The sequence below is a fragment of the Salvelinus fontinalis genome, chromosome 19 (assembly GCF_029448725.1).
Source record: "Salvelinus fontinalis isolate EN_2023a chromosome 19, ASM2944872v1, whole genome shotgun sequence".
Taxonomy (NCBI): Eukaryota; Metazoa; Chordata; class Actinopteri; order Salmoniformes; family Salmonidae; genus Salvelinus; species Salvelinus fontinalis.
Genome location: NC_074683.1, coordinates 9,412,129 through 9,425,279, shown reverse-complemented (window position 1 = coordinate 9,425,279; position 13,151 = coordinate 9,412,129). Strand labels below are relative to the sequence as shown.

The window sequence follows — 13,151 nt, the reverse complement described above, 5'->3', positions numbered from 1 at the left end:
CTCACCGTATTCCCACCTTTCATTTATCCCCTGCTTTATTCACCCTCTTTTCCTCCTCCGCTTGCCAAAAATCCATGTGGGTGGGGGGGGACAATCTCGTAAAGCACCCGCATTCATTTTGCGCGGAGCGCTGCTAATGCTGTGGATGCTGTGAGAGAGGGAGAGGGAGAGAAAGCGGTGCTTGTGGACTGCCAAGCGCAGTCACCAGTTGAATGCAGCCAGTGTGCCTGGACATGGATGGGAGCGCTGGGGCAGAAGATTCACTTGGGTACGCTGATGAGCGTCCAGCCCACTGGGGAGAATAATTCTGTGGAGCTTTTCCACAAAGGGCCTCCGCCCTGCCTGCCTCTCAGCCTGCCTGCCTACTACCTGCCGGGAATGAGGAGGAGTGTTTTTAAATACCTGCTTCTGTCCTGCCCAACTCTCTGGCTCTGCTGCCGCTGACTGACTGTAAGTAGCTACTTCAGCTTCTAGTGTGGTGATACCAGGGGGACCCACTGCCCAGCACCAGCAGGTTGGCAGTTGTGAGAATTGAACTCGAGAGCAACGAGCGGTTTAACATTTTGGCTACATTGTGTGAAGTGATCTCTCATGTTGAATTAGAGTATAGCATTTATTTATTCTAATTTCGTGGCCGAAATGAAATTCACATCAACAGGTTGATAGTTGGGTAGACTGACAATGAGGTCTTTTTTACATAAATGTTTCTATTGATGCATGCTGCCTTGCCTGCTCTGTTGTCACCAGCTGGCTCTCTAATTAGGAGAACATTCCTCAGAGGAAGTTGGGGAGGAGAGTCCCTCACTGTCCTGTCTGTCCTCCCGGCTCAGCTGACGCTTATGGAGTAGAGAGTGAGAGAGAAGGGCCTTGATTTTTCCTGTTGAAGGCACAATCTTGAATTGGTACATCCATTTAGCTGTTTACCAAAAAAGTGGCAGGGGGTTGGAGGTTTTGTTCAAATCCCAGACAACACCTGTGCGTCAATCTAATTAACATGATTAAAGACCAAATCCGTCTGTTTAAGCTAGAGATACCTGGATTTTTATGCATGGGCTGCATCTCAATCCACCGCATCTGCCAATGTCGGCCCTCCGCACCTGTGGTGGAAGTGGCAGAGCTACTTTGTCTGTAGCGTCCGAACGGTTTGGCCTATTAACTAATATGACCACTCTATGGAAAGATGAGACTCACAGACACAATGTTGTTCTCTGTTTTGCTCTACGACCCCCACAAGTGTCATTGGACCCGTCTGATGGTAACCCGGTAACATGGAATTATGGTAGTTTTGTGCAAAAAAATACATATATTTCCTGCGCTTTCTTATATCTTAGATATAGGACAGACACTTCAAAACCTTATTCCTTATGATACATTTTTTTGTTTGTCTGTTTTGCCGTTTAAGAATGTGTTACTCAATGCGTTTCTTTGAGCTATAGTAGTAAAGGCCAAATACAATATTTTATCTTTTTGATACCTACAGGGGTCCTAAAATTCTCAATCGAATAGCTAAATGATCCATGGTATGGCCATCTTAAACAATTCTATATGTTAGGCTTAGACTTTTAGGGGTTAAACAGGACGCCGGCTTGAGGATAGCCGGGTCTCCATGGTGATTTCATTGTTGCCTGGAACACCCGAGACCTTGTTTCACGTTGTCTGTCCCCGTGTGTGGGTTTCATAGACCAAGGATGGTAGGTAGAGATGGAGGACGAGTTCTGTACAGCAAACTGCTAGTGTTTGTTATCACTTCTAGTTCTGATCATGACAGGTATTGTTTGTAGTCATTCTTCCTTCATGACGCATGTTCTCTGGGTCTAGGTGCTGTCTGTGAGTTCTCTCTGTAATGTTGTTGCTGTAGCCTACTGTATGTTGTCAGGCAGTAATCCCTGTAGTAAGGCTGACTTTAGTTAGTAAATGTGTCTGTTGGCGCTGTGTGCAGTCCTCCCTGACGTTCGTATCAGGGCTGTTTCTCCATTCCCTATGTAAGTGAACTCCTTTTGACCAGGGCCCTGGTAAAAAATAGTGCACTTCACATGGAATATGGTGCCATTTGGGAAGGATACTGGTTGTGTTTAGGTTGTTACTAGCTCTGTTTGTACTCCAGCACACAGGAGTGTCAATGGGGACAGACCTCTCCTCTCTCTCTGAATCGTCAGCTGTCAGGTTGGATCAGGCAGGGGCGATGGGGGATTTTAGGGGGGATAGGGGATGGTTGCTCCTCTCCTCTTCTCTCCTGTCAGCTGTACTTTACCTGGCTGCCCAATGCCCAATCCACACCACCTCCAGGGAACTGTCAATGCCAGGGTCCACCGTTCCCTTTCCTCTGCCTGAAATCCTGCCATCGAGATGTCGGCCTGGATCTGTGTCTCCCATCTGATACATGTCCTACTCCTCTTTTCTCTCTCAGCGTATTAAGGACAAGCCCTAGATTTCCCCAGTGACATGTTTTCCATGATTGGTTTTAGCTTGTGATCCAGGAACTGTTCATGGCCATTTGTCTGATTTTGTCCAATCATGAAGGCTCGTTGTCTTTTTCATATCCCACACATTATCTCATCGTTTTCTCTCTCTTTCTCTGCAGCCACCAGTTCGACCAAGCTGGAAGACCTGAGCTATCTTGATGAACAACGTAATACTCCTCTGCGGACGTCCATTCGGCTGCCCTGGCATAACACAGGTGGGAGGGCACCACAGGACTCTAAAGGTATGCTTCATAACTACCACTCTAACAGCATGGGCATTGTACACCAATGCTGCATCCCAAATCGCACCTTATTTCCTATATAGTTTGGGGCGGCAGATAGCTTAGTGGTTAGACCGTCAGACTAGTAACCGAAAAGGTTGCAAGATCAAATCCCCAAGCTGACAGGGTAAAACTCTGTTATTCTGCCCCTGAACAAGGCAGTTAACCCACTGTTCCTAGGCTGTGATTGAAAATAAGAATTTGTTCTTAACTGACTTGCCTAGTAAAATAAATAGTTCATAACTTTTGACCAGGGCCCTTTGTAGTGCACGACATAGGGAATAGGGTACAGTAACTAGCTACTAAGAACATAGAACAAGGGCCACTGTAGTGCACACCAAACGTATAAATGAAACATAGGGGAAAATGTAAACCTATTCCATAGAACACAGAAAAGCATATCCTGTGTTTCCTAATGGCTACAACATAATGGTACACCCACAATATCCTTTCAACGACTAGGCCTGTCCTTAGAGCAGCCATTCAAACAGCAGCTATTCCGTTGGCACCGTGCACATTACTCTTTTATATTATCCTAGTATAAATCCCAGTCTTGGCTGAAATACCACAGAGTTAATATTTGATCATGCCATGAATAATGTAATATTACATCATTAAATGCTCACAAAACTATTTAACCCTCTTTTAAAAACCCTTCTGTTTTCACTGCCGCTGTCAGTATAGAGTTGTTAGTATTATGTAAAATGTCCCCATGGACAGAAAGTTGTGCAACAGTCCACATTTATGAACATTATGTGTTTGGCTTTCCAGACACTTTAAGCAGTCTAATGGAAAAAAAGAAAATAAATTGCAAACCTTTGCCATCCGCCTACATGATTGCCAATGGCTGTTTGAATGAAGTTGAGTAACTTCTCCAACTAAACCTCTATTCTCAGAGTACATCGCTCAGTAGACAGAGGGGACTGGCTGTGGTCAGGTACTGCGGCTAGTACTGATGTTTCTCTCTCATGCAGCCGAGGTGTGTGTGCGGGGCAGAGAAATAATCGGCGCTGAAGTTAGCTGCCCTGTTGAAGATCACTCACAAATTGGCCAAGCCAATGGAGCTAGCTGTACATAGCTCAGACTGAGAGAGGAATAGAGAGAGAGAGAGATGGTAGAGAGAGATAGAGATGGCAATGATGAAGAGAGAGCCGGGGGGGGGGGGGCTGCAGAGAAAAAATAGCCCACTCTTTTTCTCTAGCTGTGTGGTGGACACTGACTGCAGCCCAGGCATCTCCCCTCCTCCCCCTCAACAGCCCCGAGAAGAATGTTTGGCCTGCAGCAGGTGTTTATCGCCTGGCTGACATGCAGCACTTATCAGACTACGACCGCTCCATACAGACAGACAGACAGTGTTTTGTGGTTCTGATTAACTGACATGTCAGAGCCAGGGATATTTATATTCCTCAAATGGTGTGAGAGTGAGACACAACAGAGACGGTTCAGAGGAAATTCCAGGAGAAAAATATATTGATTATCGTCGATGGTGCTAGGGCTCGGGCTCCACATTCTGAGCGTGAGTGTCAGTTTCGCAATCTACAGAAATGTTGAACATTGCTTCATATTACATCATTTTGGCTGAGCGCTGGCTTTCAGAGGAAACAGATGAAAAGGTATGGTCAACAGCGCAGGTGTAAACAGTGTTTCATGTAGAGACGTTCCCTAATCAGTGCCAAAAACAGTTTCAAGGCTTGTCTTTACACCAGAAACCTGTCTCTTTACTTTTTAGCCTAGCTGCTTTTCATCACCTGTGTAAATGTACCATGCATTATATATGAACTATTTTCTTATGAACCCTCACTGAATAAATGTTTGTCTGTTTTATTTGGTTTCCTCCAGCCCGCTTTGCTCCCTACAAGCCGGTGGACATCATGCTCAAGCCGCTGCTGTTCGAGGTGCCCAGCATCACCACAGACTCAGTGTTCGTGGGACGCGATTGGCTCTTCCAGCAGCTAGAGGACATGCTGAAGGGCGGCGGTGAGGCCGGAGAGAGCCGCGGCGCCGTGGTCATAGGCAATGTGGGCTTCGGCAAGACGGCTGTCATCTCCCGGCTGGTGGCGCTCAGCTGTCATGGCGGCCGCATGCGGCAGATCGCCTCCAACAGCCCCAGCGCATCACCCAAAAGTACGAAGTAACCCCTAGTTACATCCCGAATGGCACCCCTATATAGTGCACAACTTTTTAATAGAACCCTATATGCCCTGGTCTAAGATAGTGCACTATATAGGGAATAGGGTGTGACCCTAACATGAGAATAAAGTGGTAGTGTTGGCAAGGACAACAGGATTTCAGGCACGTCATCCAGTCACAGTATACATCCCTCATGGCACCCTATAGGGCTCTGGTCAAAAGTAGTGCACTATATAGGGAATAGGGTGCCATTTGGGATGCATCCACAGTCACACGCTGCCTTGACGGTTAGAACCGTTATTTTTTGGGTGGTCTATAAGGAGATTATGTGCGGTTAATGTGCGGTTAAATCCATCAACATGTATAGTAGTGACAGAGGATCTTCCTCTATCAAATGTTCAGGAGCTCTTCTGACAGGAAGTACCTATCGTTGGTGTAGACATCCTTGGTTGCACTGATGTCGTTGAAATGCTAGTTTTGACGTTCTAACACTGTATGCTACGTGTAAATCTTCCACACATTCCCGCAAGGTTTTTCTGTACGAATGAGAATATATAATCATTGTGAGAATCAGAAATGTATTGATTTGTCAAACAATGACAAGTATTGGGTTGCGTCCCAAATAGCACTCAATTCAATATATACGTAGTGCACTACTTTTTACGGGAGCCCTATGGCGCTGGTCAAAAGTAGTGCACTACAAATGGAATAGGTTGTCATTTGGGATGCGGCCATGGTTGCACCTGCACCAGCAGTAGAGTCTTCACCGTGAGTCTTCCTGTTGATGGCCCCTGATTCTCTCTCTCTTCCTTCCAGGTGGTGGTGACACCCAGAGCACAGACCTCCCCCTCAGCCAGCCGCCCCAGCCCACCCCGCCCCCCAGCGCCACCAACACCCTGAGGAACAACAGCTGTCCCGGCACCCCAGAGATCCAGAGACGCAAGGAGGAGGCCGTCAAACGACTGGCCACCAAGGTACTGGAAGTTCACCTGGCCAGATCACAGCTCATATCCCAACCCAACCTTTGGGAATGTTGTTGTTGTGACTTTGTCAGTGTCCCAAATCACAGAGAGAGCTCTGGTCAAAAGTAACACTATATAGAGAATAAGGTGCTATTTGTGACACTCCCTTTGAGATTAGAAGGGAACTTCTAGTTTTTTCTAAGTTGGTCTTTTGTTGGCATGGAAATGTGTTTATTACACATGACGGCTTTTGAGCATTGTCTCATTTGACCTGTCAGGTTCAAGGAAGACGTTTTGCTACTGTGAAGTGTATCTTTGTGCTCAGAATAGCAAGAATTTGATGAGTGTCCAATGTCCCAAGAGCTCCCATTCACTTTCACTAATGAAGTACTGCAGAGGCAAGTATTCCCTTCTCTCTCAGTCTACTTCCCCTGTCCTTCATTTCATCCCTCAATCCACCACCTGAGGTTTAGGGAGGGAGGCTGTTGGGGCCTCTCTGACTCTCGTCCTTTCATGTCCAGGCTGTGTTTCCGTTAGTCTTTATTAGGGTTTTAACCAAAAACATAATGCTGCATGCGGCACTCAGTTGATTTATGTTTGTTTTACATTCATTTATTTTTATATGAAGCGAGTGAATAATAAAAATGTCCCTGGGCTCCTGGATGTTTATGAAAGACAATCACAGAGTCCCCGTTAAATAAATTCTTACATCACGGGCCAGTTTGATTTGCAGCGAGCCCTGGGCTTAGTTAAATAACCATTCCTCTTAACTCTCCCTCATCGAATGGACATCATATCCAACGTGTAGTCGCTCAGGCCCAGCTGTCAGCTTGGCGGTTCCAAGACAATGGAGAGAGAGAGAGTGAGAAGCTCACTGTGTGTCCTTAACATGTTGTGGTTGCCTGGGACACTCTTCTGTCGTTCACAGAGAGAGGCACATGATGTGTCGGGCCAGACTCCCCTAGGACTCGACTCTGGCTATGTCCCAAAATGCGTCCTATTCCCAATATAGGTCAAAAGTAGTGCACTATAAAGGGAATAGGGTGCCATTTGGGACACATACAACCTCTGTGTTGCCAGGGCAACATGTTAGCAGTGTGGTCAAAAAGACGTCAGGTATGGTAAATTGCCCAAATCGGAAGGCTGTGGCTCACAGTTCACAACATGGAGATAGCAGCTTCCTACAATCTGAGCTGACTGTCAATGCAGAATGGCTTATTTATGGGTTTATTTATTCCACCATAATGTATGTATATTATGGCTTGGCTGTGCAACTTGTTGTTATTTGTGTGTAGTTCAATAAGGAGCCTATCCTTTACGGTTAAAATATGAACAGTGTTTTCAGTATCACCATCCATTTACACATAGTAGCCTAACAAAGTGGATCTGCTCAGGTATAAATTGCCTCCGAGGTACCCTGCTGAGTTTAAAGCGTGATTACAGCTTATATATTCACCACCTAATTGTTCCAATTCACAGTTCCCCCTTCCCACAGCTTTTTAAATATCCATCTGTTATTTCGCATATTATTTTATAGCCTCATATTTATTCCCTTCCGTCTGTGAGAAGAAAGCTGCGCCACTATCCAGCTTGCAGTTTAGCATGCCATTTGCAAACATTACTGTGGGACTTTTAGAAATACTTAATGGGTGACTGCACTTCCTGATTTGGCCTTGTTTTTCATCAATGCTCATTAAGAAATGCTAGAAGGGAAACGAGATTTGTCTTGGGGTGTGGTTTGATGTGGGTGTTTCTTGGGTGTGTCTTTGCCGTTCAATCGCAACAAACAAGGACAGTAGCTAGCCAGTTCGAGTTGAAACATTATTGAACGCAAGCATGACTGAAACATTCCAAGGCATTTCATTCACCCTTGTCCCTAACGCTGTTAAATCATATAAAGGGTTCTGAAGTCTTATAGAAAATAGTGTCAGAGGGGCCTGCTTTCTTTCTCCATGTTATGACTGTGAAGTTATTTCAACAACACGTGTTTTAAACATCCCTCGACATCATAATGACCTTCCACTTCTGCCCTGGATGGATCGGATCAGTGCTGCACTAACATGGGATAGTATCGCCGTGAGATGACAACAGCAAGTCATCGCCATCGAGAATACATGTGCCTGGCAACCTCTACGAGCCACGCGCCACTGAAGCACATCTGAATGTATTTCAACTCTGTGAATCTCTCATGCCAGTTATGCACTAAACTGCTTTCAATGTTAACTCTCAAAGGGGTTCTCTACCTGTGGTGTAGTTACTGCCGCGCCACGCTGCGTCTTCAGTCATCACGGCTAAATAAAAAGGAGATGCCTCTCTTCAAAGTCACCCTGTTATCCAGGACACTCACTTATGCGTCGGCAAAGTACAGTATTTGGTAGGCTTTTGCAGTTGCAATAAGGCACCGGTATCGCTTGATTCACTTATATGAGCACAATCACACTTGAAGGTTTTGTCCCTGAATTTGAAATGAATGACATTCAGTTACGACTCTGGAAACGTTCAGTTGTACTGCGGAGAATCACCTGGAAAGATGTGACAAACACCAGATGTTCATGTCTCTTTGATGAGGTAGAGTGGCCAGCATAAGGTGGAATATGGTCCACACCTGGGAGACATTGTACCTCACTGTTCCTGAATCCTCCCTGTTAGAGTAGCTGTACAGTGAAACCGTTTCTGATTAGCAAGCTGCTGTCCTCTCTTTCCTTCTGATCCATCCCCGACAATGGACATCTGCTTACATCTGTGTCTTTTCAGAACACAACACCGCTCGCCCAGTGTCTTAACAGCATTGTCTTTCTCACAGCCACACGCTATATGGATAGCGAGGCTAGGTTCTCTCTCCGATACAGCTCTCTATTGTTCCAAAAGGATTTGTCGTAGCCTCTCGTTTCACTTCATTGTCTCAGTGTTTTCACGTATTCAACTCTTTAAAAGAACCGATCTCAGTCCTCTTTAAAATGAACTCTGAACTTTATTAACATGTAAATAAGATTGGTAACAGAATAAAAAGCAGAAGAATAACTGCAGATGAAATCATTCTGTAATTACTGCTATAATTATCTCCACCTTTAAGAGGTTGAAGGGATTTTGTACCATATGCTGTGATTCTCACCAAATATGTTGTTGTCTTCACACTCTACTCAAACCCCACAATTGAAAAAACAGCTGATGAAGCTCTCTTCGCCTATGAATCACATATTGCAAACAAATAATCTGAGCTAAAAACTAAAACACAAATTTTGTAATTGATGTGCATTCTTGACAATCGCTAATCAATATCCAATCATCTTCTCTGTTTTGTGGCAAGAATGAGAGGGTTTATGGCAGGGGAAACGGTGTTGCAGTAGTCTAGTGTGTGGTGCGGAAATAATGACAGGCGAACCTGGGGAGCTTTGTGTTCACATTGCCATAAAAAAGGGAACCGAACCGTGGAATTCAAGTGAACCAAACTCAGACCACCTCTCGAGGTTCGTTTTGGGGGCTGTCTTGTCAGTAGAGATGGTAGCAGTACTTTGGCAATGGTCGGCGCTTCGGCCTCTTTATTATTATGCCCAGTGAAAAAATGCCCCTCCCCCCTGAGTTGGTGTTGGACAAAGCCATCCCTAGTAACCTAGTCTGTCCAAACAGGAAAAAACGCTATCAAGCAGACGATTCAATAATACATCATTGGAAATGATGAAGGCAACAGCCGTAATGGCAGCGACCAGGCCAGCGCCTCAAGGTCCTCTTTCCCTCGTCCTGGGCTACAATCGTGTGCCAACTTCCTCTGCCATTTGGAACTAAGTGACAGAGATCATCCTGGGTTTTAGCGCACTACTTTGCTACAGCTAAAGTGCTTATCCTTCATTTATAGTTTGGCTAGTGTTATATTTCTCCCATTGACACAATGGCATGATTTACTCGACGGTCAGGTCTAAGACATTTGCGTGGACATATTTAGAATCTATTTCTCATCTGATGATGAATGTGAATCTGCGGTTCTGAGACTGGTGTTCTGGGCGAACTGTTTCTCTGACCTCTCGGGGACGTCTACGTCATTGTGCCTGCCTGGGGACAGACTGCAGGGCTGCAGTTCCTTTCTGCAGTAGACCCATGCAGAGGTAGGATTGCTATGTGGTGAGCTAAGGTGCGGTAGTAACTAGCCAGTCACCTGCTCCTCCTGTCCTGCTGTACCTGTAAAGTGTGTCAGCTCCTCCAGGTTTGACTGTAATTAGGACACAGAGAAAGAGCCACAGATCCCCAGGGTCCCACCGCCCCCTGTCCAAATCAGATGTCCGTGTCCGTGAGCACAGCAGAACCTGTTCAGCACAAGGCTGTTTTGGGGAGGTTAGCGGAGGTTGTTGAGCTTTGCTTCAGCCTGTTGATCATCAGACCCTCTATCTGAGTAGGGGATGACACCTGGGTCCTATTCATTAGCTCACAGCGTAGCAAAACATTTTGCTTCCGAAAAAGAAAACAAACGTTTATTGTTGGACAATTCAAGTAGGCTTGCCCTGTTTCGGCCCGTTGTCTTCTGTTTTGTCCCTATTGAATATGCCCTGCTTAGGTGGGTTAGAGTGGGTTATGTGTGTCTGGTTTAGAGTCGGCCAATTAAATCCCTTACAAAAAAAGATTGCCGTTTTGAAACGGCAGTAGAAGTGTAGTAACTGAAGTCGACTGTGGTATTTTGGACGAAGTAATTCCAGAATAACTGCAGTGTACTGCAGTTGAACTGCAGTTATACTACACTGTAACTGCAGTTACACTGAAAAATGACTGTAATAAACAAACTGTGTTATTTTGGAAGAAGTATTTGCGGCATACTACAGTTAGACTGCACTTTAACTGCAGTTATACTGCATTGTAGTACAGTTAAACTGCAGTCTGACTGTAATCTTTTTTCGTAAGGGTTGTGTCTGAAGGACATGCCTTCAAGTCCCAGCTTTGGTTTCAGACTAACAAATAGCATTTTGGCTTCTGTATATTAACCTCCAAATTCGATTGTATAATGGCAGCAGTGGAATGAGGTCAGGAACAGCTTAGTCGCTATACCGAGCTGCTGTATTGCATCAAATGCCTTGTAGTCAACAAGCCTATTGGCTTCACGAGGACTTTGGGGTCACACAGACAGATTTTTACAGACTTAAACCAAGAACAATATAAGCTACTCATAGTTGACACTAAAGTACGGTTTTGTAAAACAGCAAAGGTCTCTTACATTTTAAGCCACTAAAGTTGCTAAACAATTGTTCCCTCTCTTTTCTCCTGTCCAGGTGGTTGCGTATCACTACTGCCAGGCTGACAACACCTACACCTGCCTGGTGCCAGAGTTTGTGCACAGTATCGCCGCCCTGCTATGCAGAGCACCCCAGCTCACCGCCTACAGAGAACTGCTGCTGAAGGAACCCCATCTACAGAGCATGCTCAGTCTGCGCTCCTGTGTCCAGGACCCTATGGCAGCCTTCCGTAGGGGCGTGCTGGAACCTCTGGCCAACCTCCGCAAGGGTACGATGCTAAGCTAGTTACACCTAGGTTCATTCATATCTGACTGTCTCACTGTCACTGGGGTTCATGGTCCAAAAGGACTCCCGACGTTATAATCTAGGCGTTCAGTGGCTCAGGGTTTCTAGCAAGTGTATTCTAAATAACTGAACCACAGGTTTGCTCAGATTTACATTCTAGACTGTGTAGAGAGAGACAGATACTGACTGTTTTTCACTTCGTCCCACTAGCTGAAATAAATGAGGGTTCCATTTCTTCCACAAAGGAACTGAAATGGGTTAAGCTCTGGCCGTACTGAGGGAGAAAAGTCTGCAGGGACATTGTTAATTGCTTAGCGTAGCCACTCTGTGTTTGCTCTGACATGGCATTGATTTTAATTGATGTTACGCTAAATGGTTAGCGGTACATTGTTATTGTCGTCATGACAGAAGAATACAGCGTCTCTAAGGAAGCCTGCGTCTTATGAATATTGTACACAACATGACCAAAACTATGTGGACACCTGTTCGTCGAACAACTCATTCCAACATCATGGGCATTAATATGGAGTTGGTCCTCCCCTTGCTGCTATAACAGCCTCCACTCTTCTGGGAAGGCTTACCACTAGATGATGCAACGTTGCTGCGGGGACTTGCTTCCATTCAGCCATAAAAGCATTAGTGAGGATGGGCAATGATGTTGGGCGTTTGGGCCTGGCTCAGCGCTCACAGAACCAGACTATTATTCCTCCTCCTCCAAACTTCACAGTTGGCACTATGCATCCAGGCAGGTAGCGCTCTCCTGGCTTCCGTCAAACCCTGAATTGTCCGTCAGACTGCCAGATGGTGAAGTATGATTCATCACTCCAGAGAACACGTTTCCACTGCGCCAGAGTCCAATGGCGGAAAGCTTTACACCACTACAGCCGACGCTTGGTATTGTGCATGGTGATCTTAGGCATGTGTGTGGCTGCTCAGCCAACGGAAACCCATTTCATGAAGCTTCCATTGAACAGTTCTTGTGCTGACCTTGCTTCCAGTGGCTTCAGCACTCGGCGGTCCCGTTCTGTGAGCTTGTGTGGCCTACCACTTCATGGCTGAGCCGTTGTTGCTCTTAGACGTTTCCACTTCACAATAACAGTTGTTCAGTTGCTGCCCCGGTTATTGACCGGGGAGAGACGGGGCCGTTCTTCAGTAAGGCCGTTCTACTGCCAGTATTTGTCTATGGAGATTGCATGGCTGTGTGCTCACTTTTATACACCTGTCAACAACGGGTGTGGCTGAAATAGCCTGAATCCAGTAATTTGAAAGTGTGTCCACATACTTTTGTATATATAGTGTATCTCTCCAAGGCAGACAGACAGACACACACACACACAACTATCTCAAGGTCAACATGGTCCGTTCCGCACACACACGACCCACCAGTTTCCCCGTGCTCGTGCTCTACGCTGAATCAATATGTTATTGCAGGAGCCTAAACAGCCAATATAGATAAACCTAGTGTTTGTATGATGGAGATGGAAAAGAATGGGAATCAATGTGCAGAGTACAGAGCAGAGGAGTGGGCAGACAAGGCATGCAGCAGCTCTCCTGTGATGTTAGGGTGGACCGTGATGGGCCCTCCACCCCCATGCCGCCTCCCCTCATGACTCCCACCGTTCCTTATTGAAATGAATGGCCTGTTCGATTGGCCTGGTCGCTTGGGCTTGATAAGGAAGAAAAAATGTGTTGATTTGTACACTCCGTCAAAACGAGAAACTTGCATCGGCGCTTTGCACAGCCATATTAGAAAGGACTTAGCCAGCCCTAGGCTTGAGGCTTTGCAAAAATAAAGAAAAACTTCTGGTTTACTTT

At 45.8% G+C, this 13,151-nt stretch overlaps 1 protein-coding gene across 11 annotated transcripts in view; it reads left to right on the top strand.

Annotated features, from left to right (window-relative positions):
* LOC129816329 (protein TANC1-like) overlaps window positions 1–13,151 on the top strand; it is a 200,358-nt gene that overhangs the window by 146,478 nt on the left and 40,729 nt on the right. For all 11 annotated transcript variants that reach the window (XR_008753538.1, XM_055870689.1, XM_055870693.1 and 8 more), the window contains 4 exons: window positions 2,582–2,704; window positions 4,583–4,867; window positions 5,690–5,847; window positions 11,088–11,319. Coding sequence is in view for 10 of the 11 variants with exons in the window: in XM_055870689.1 (XP_055726664.1) it covers window positions 2,582–2,704; window positions 4,583–4,867; window positions 5,690–5,847; window positions 11,088–11,319 (798 nt within the window). In the remaining variant the exon portion in view is untranslated. The remainder of the gene's footprint in view (window positions 1–2,581; window positions 2,705–4,582; window positions 4,868–5,689; window positions 5,848–11,087; window positions 11,320–13,151) is intronic.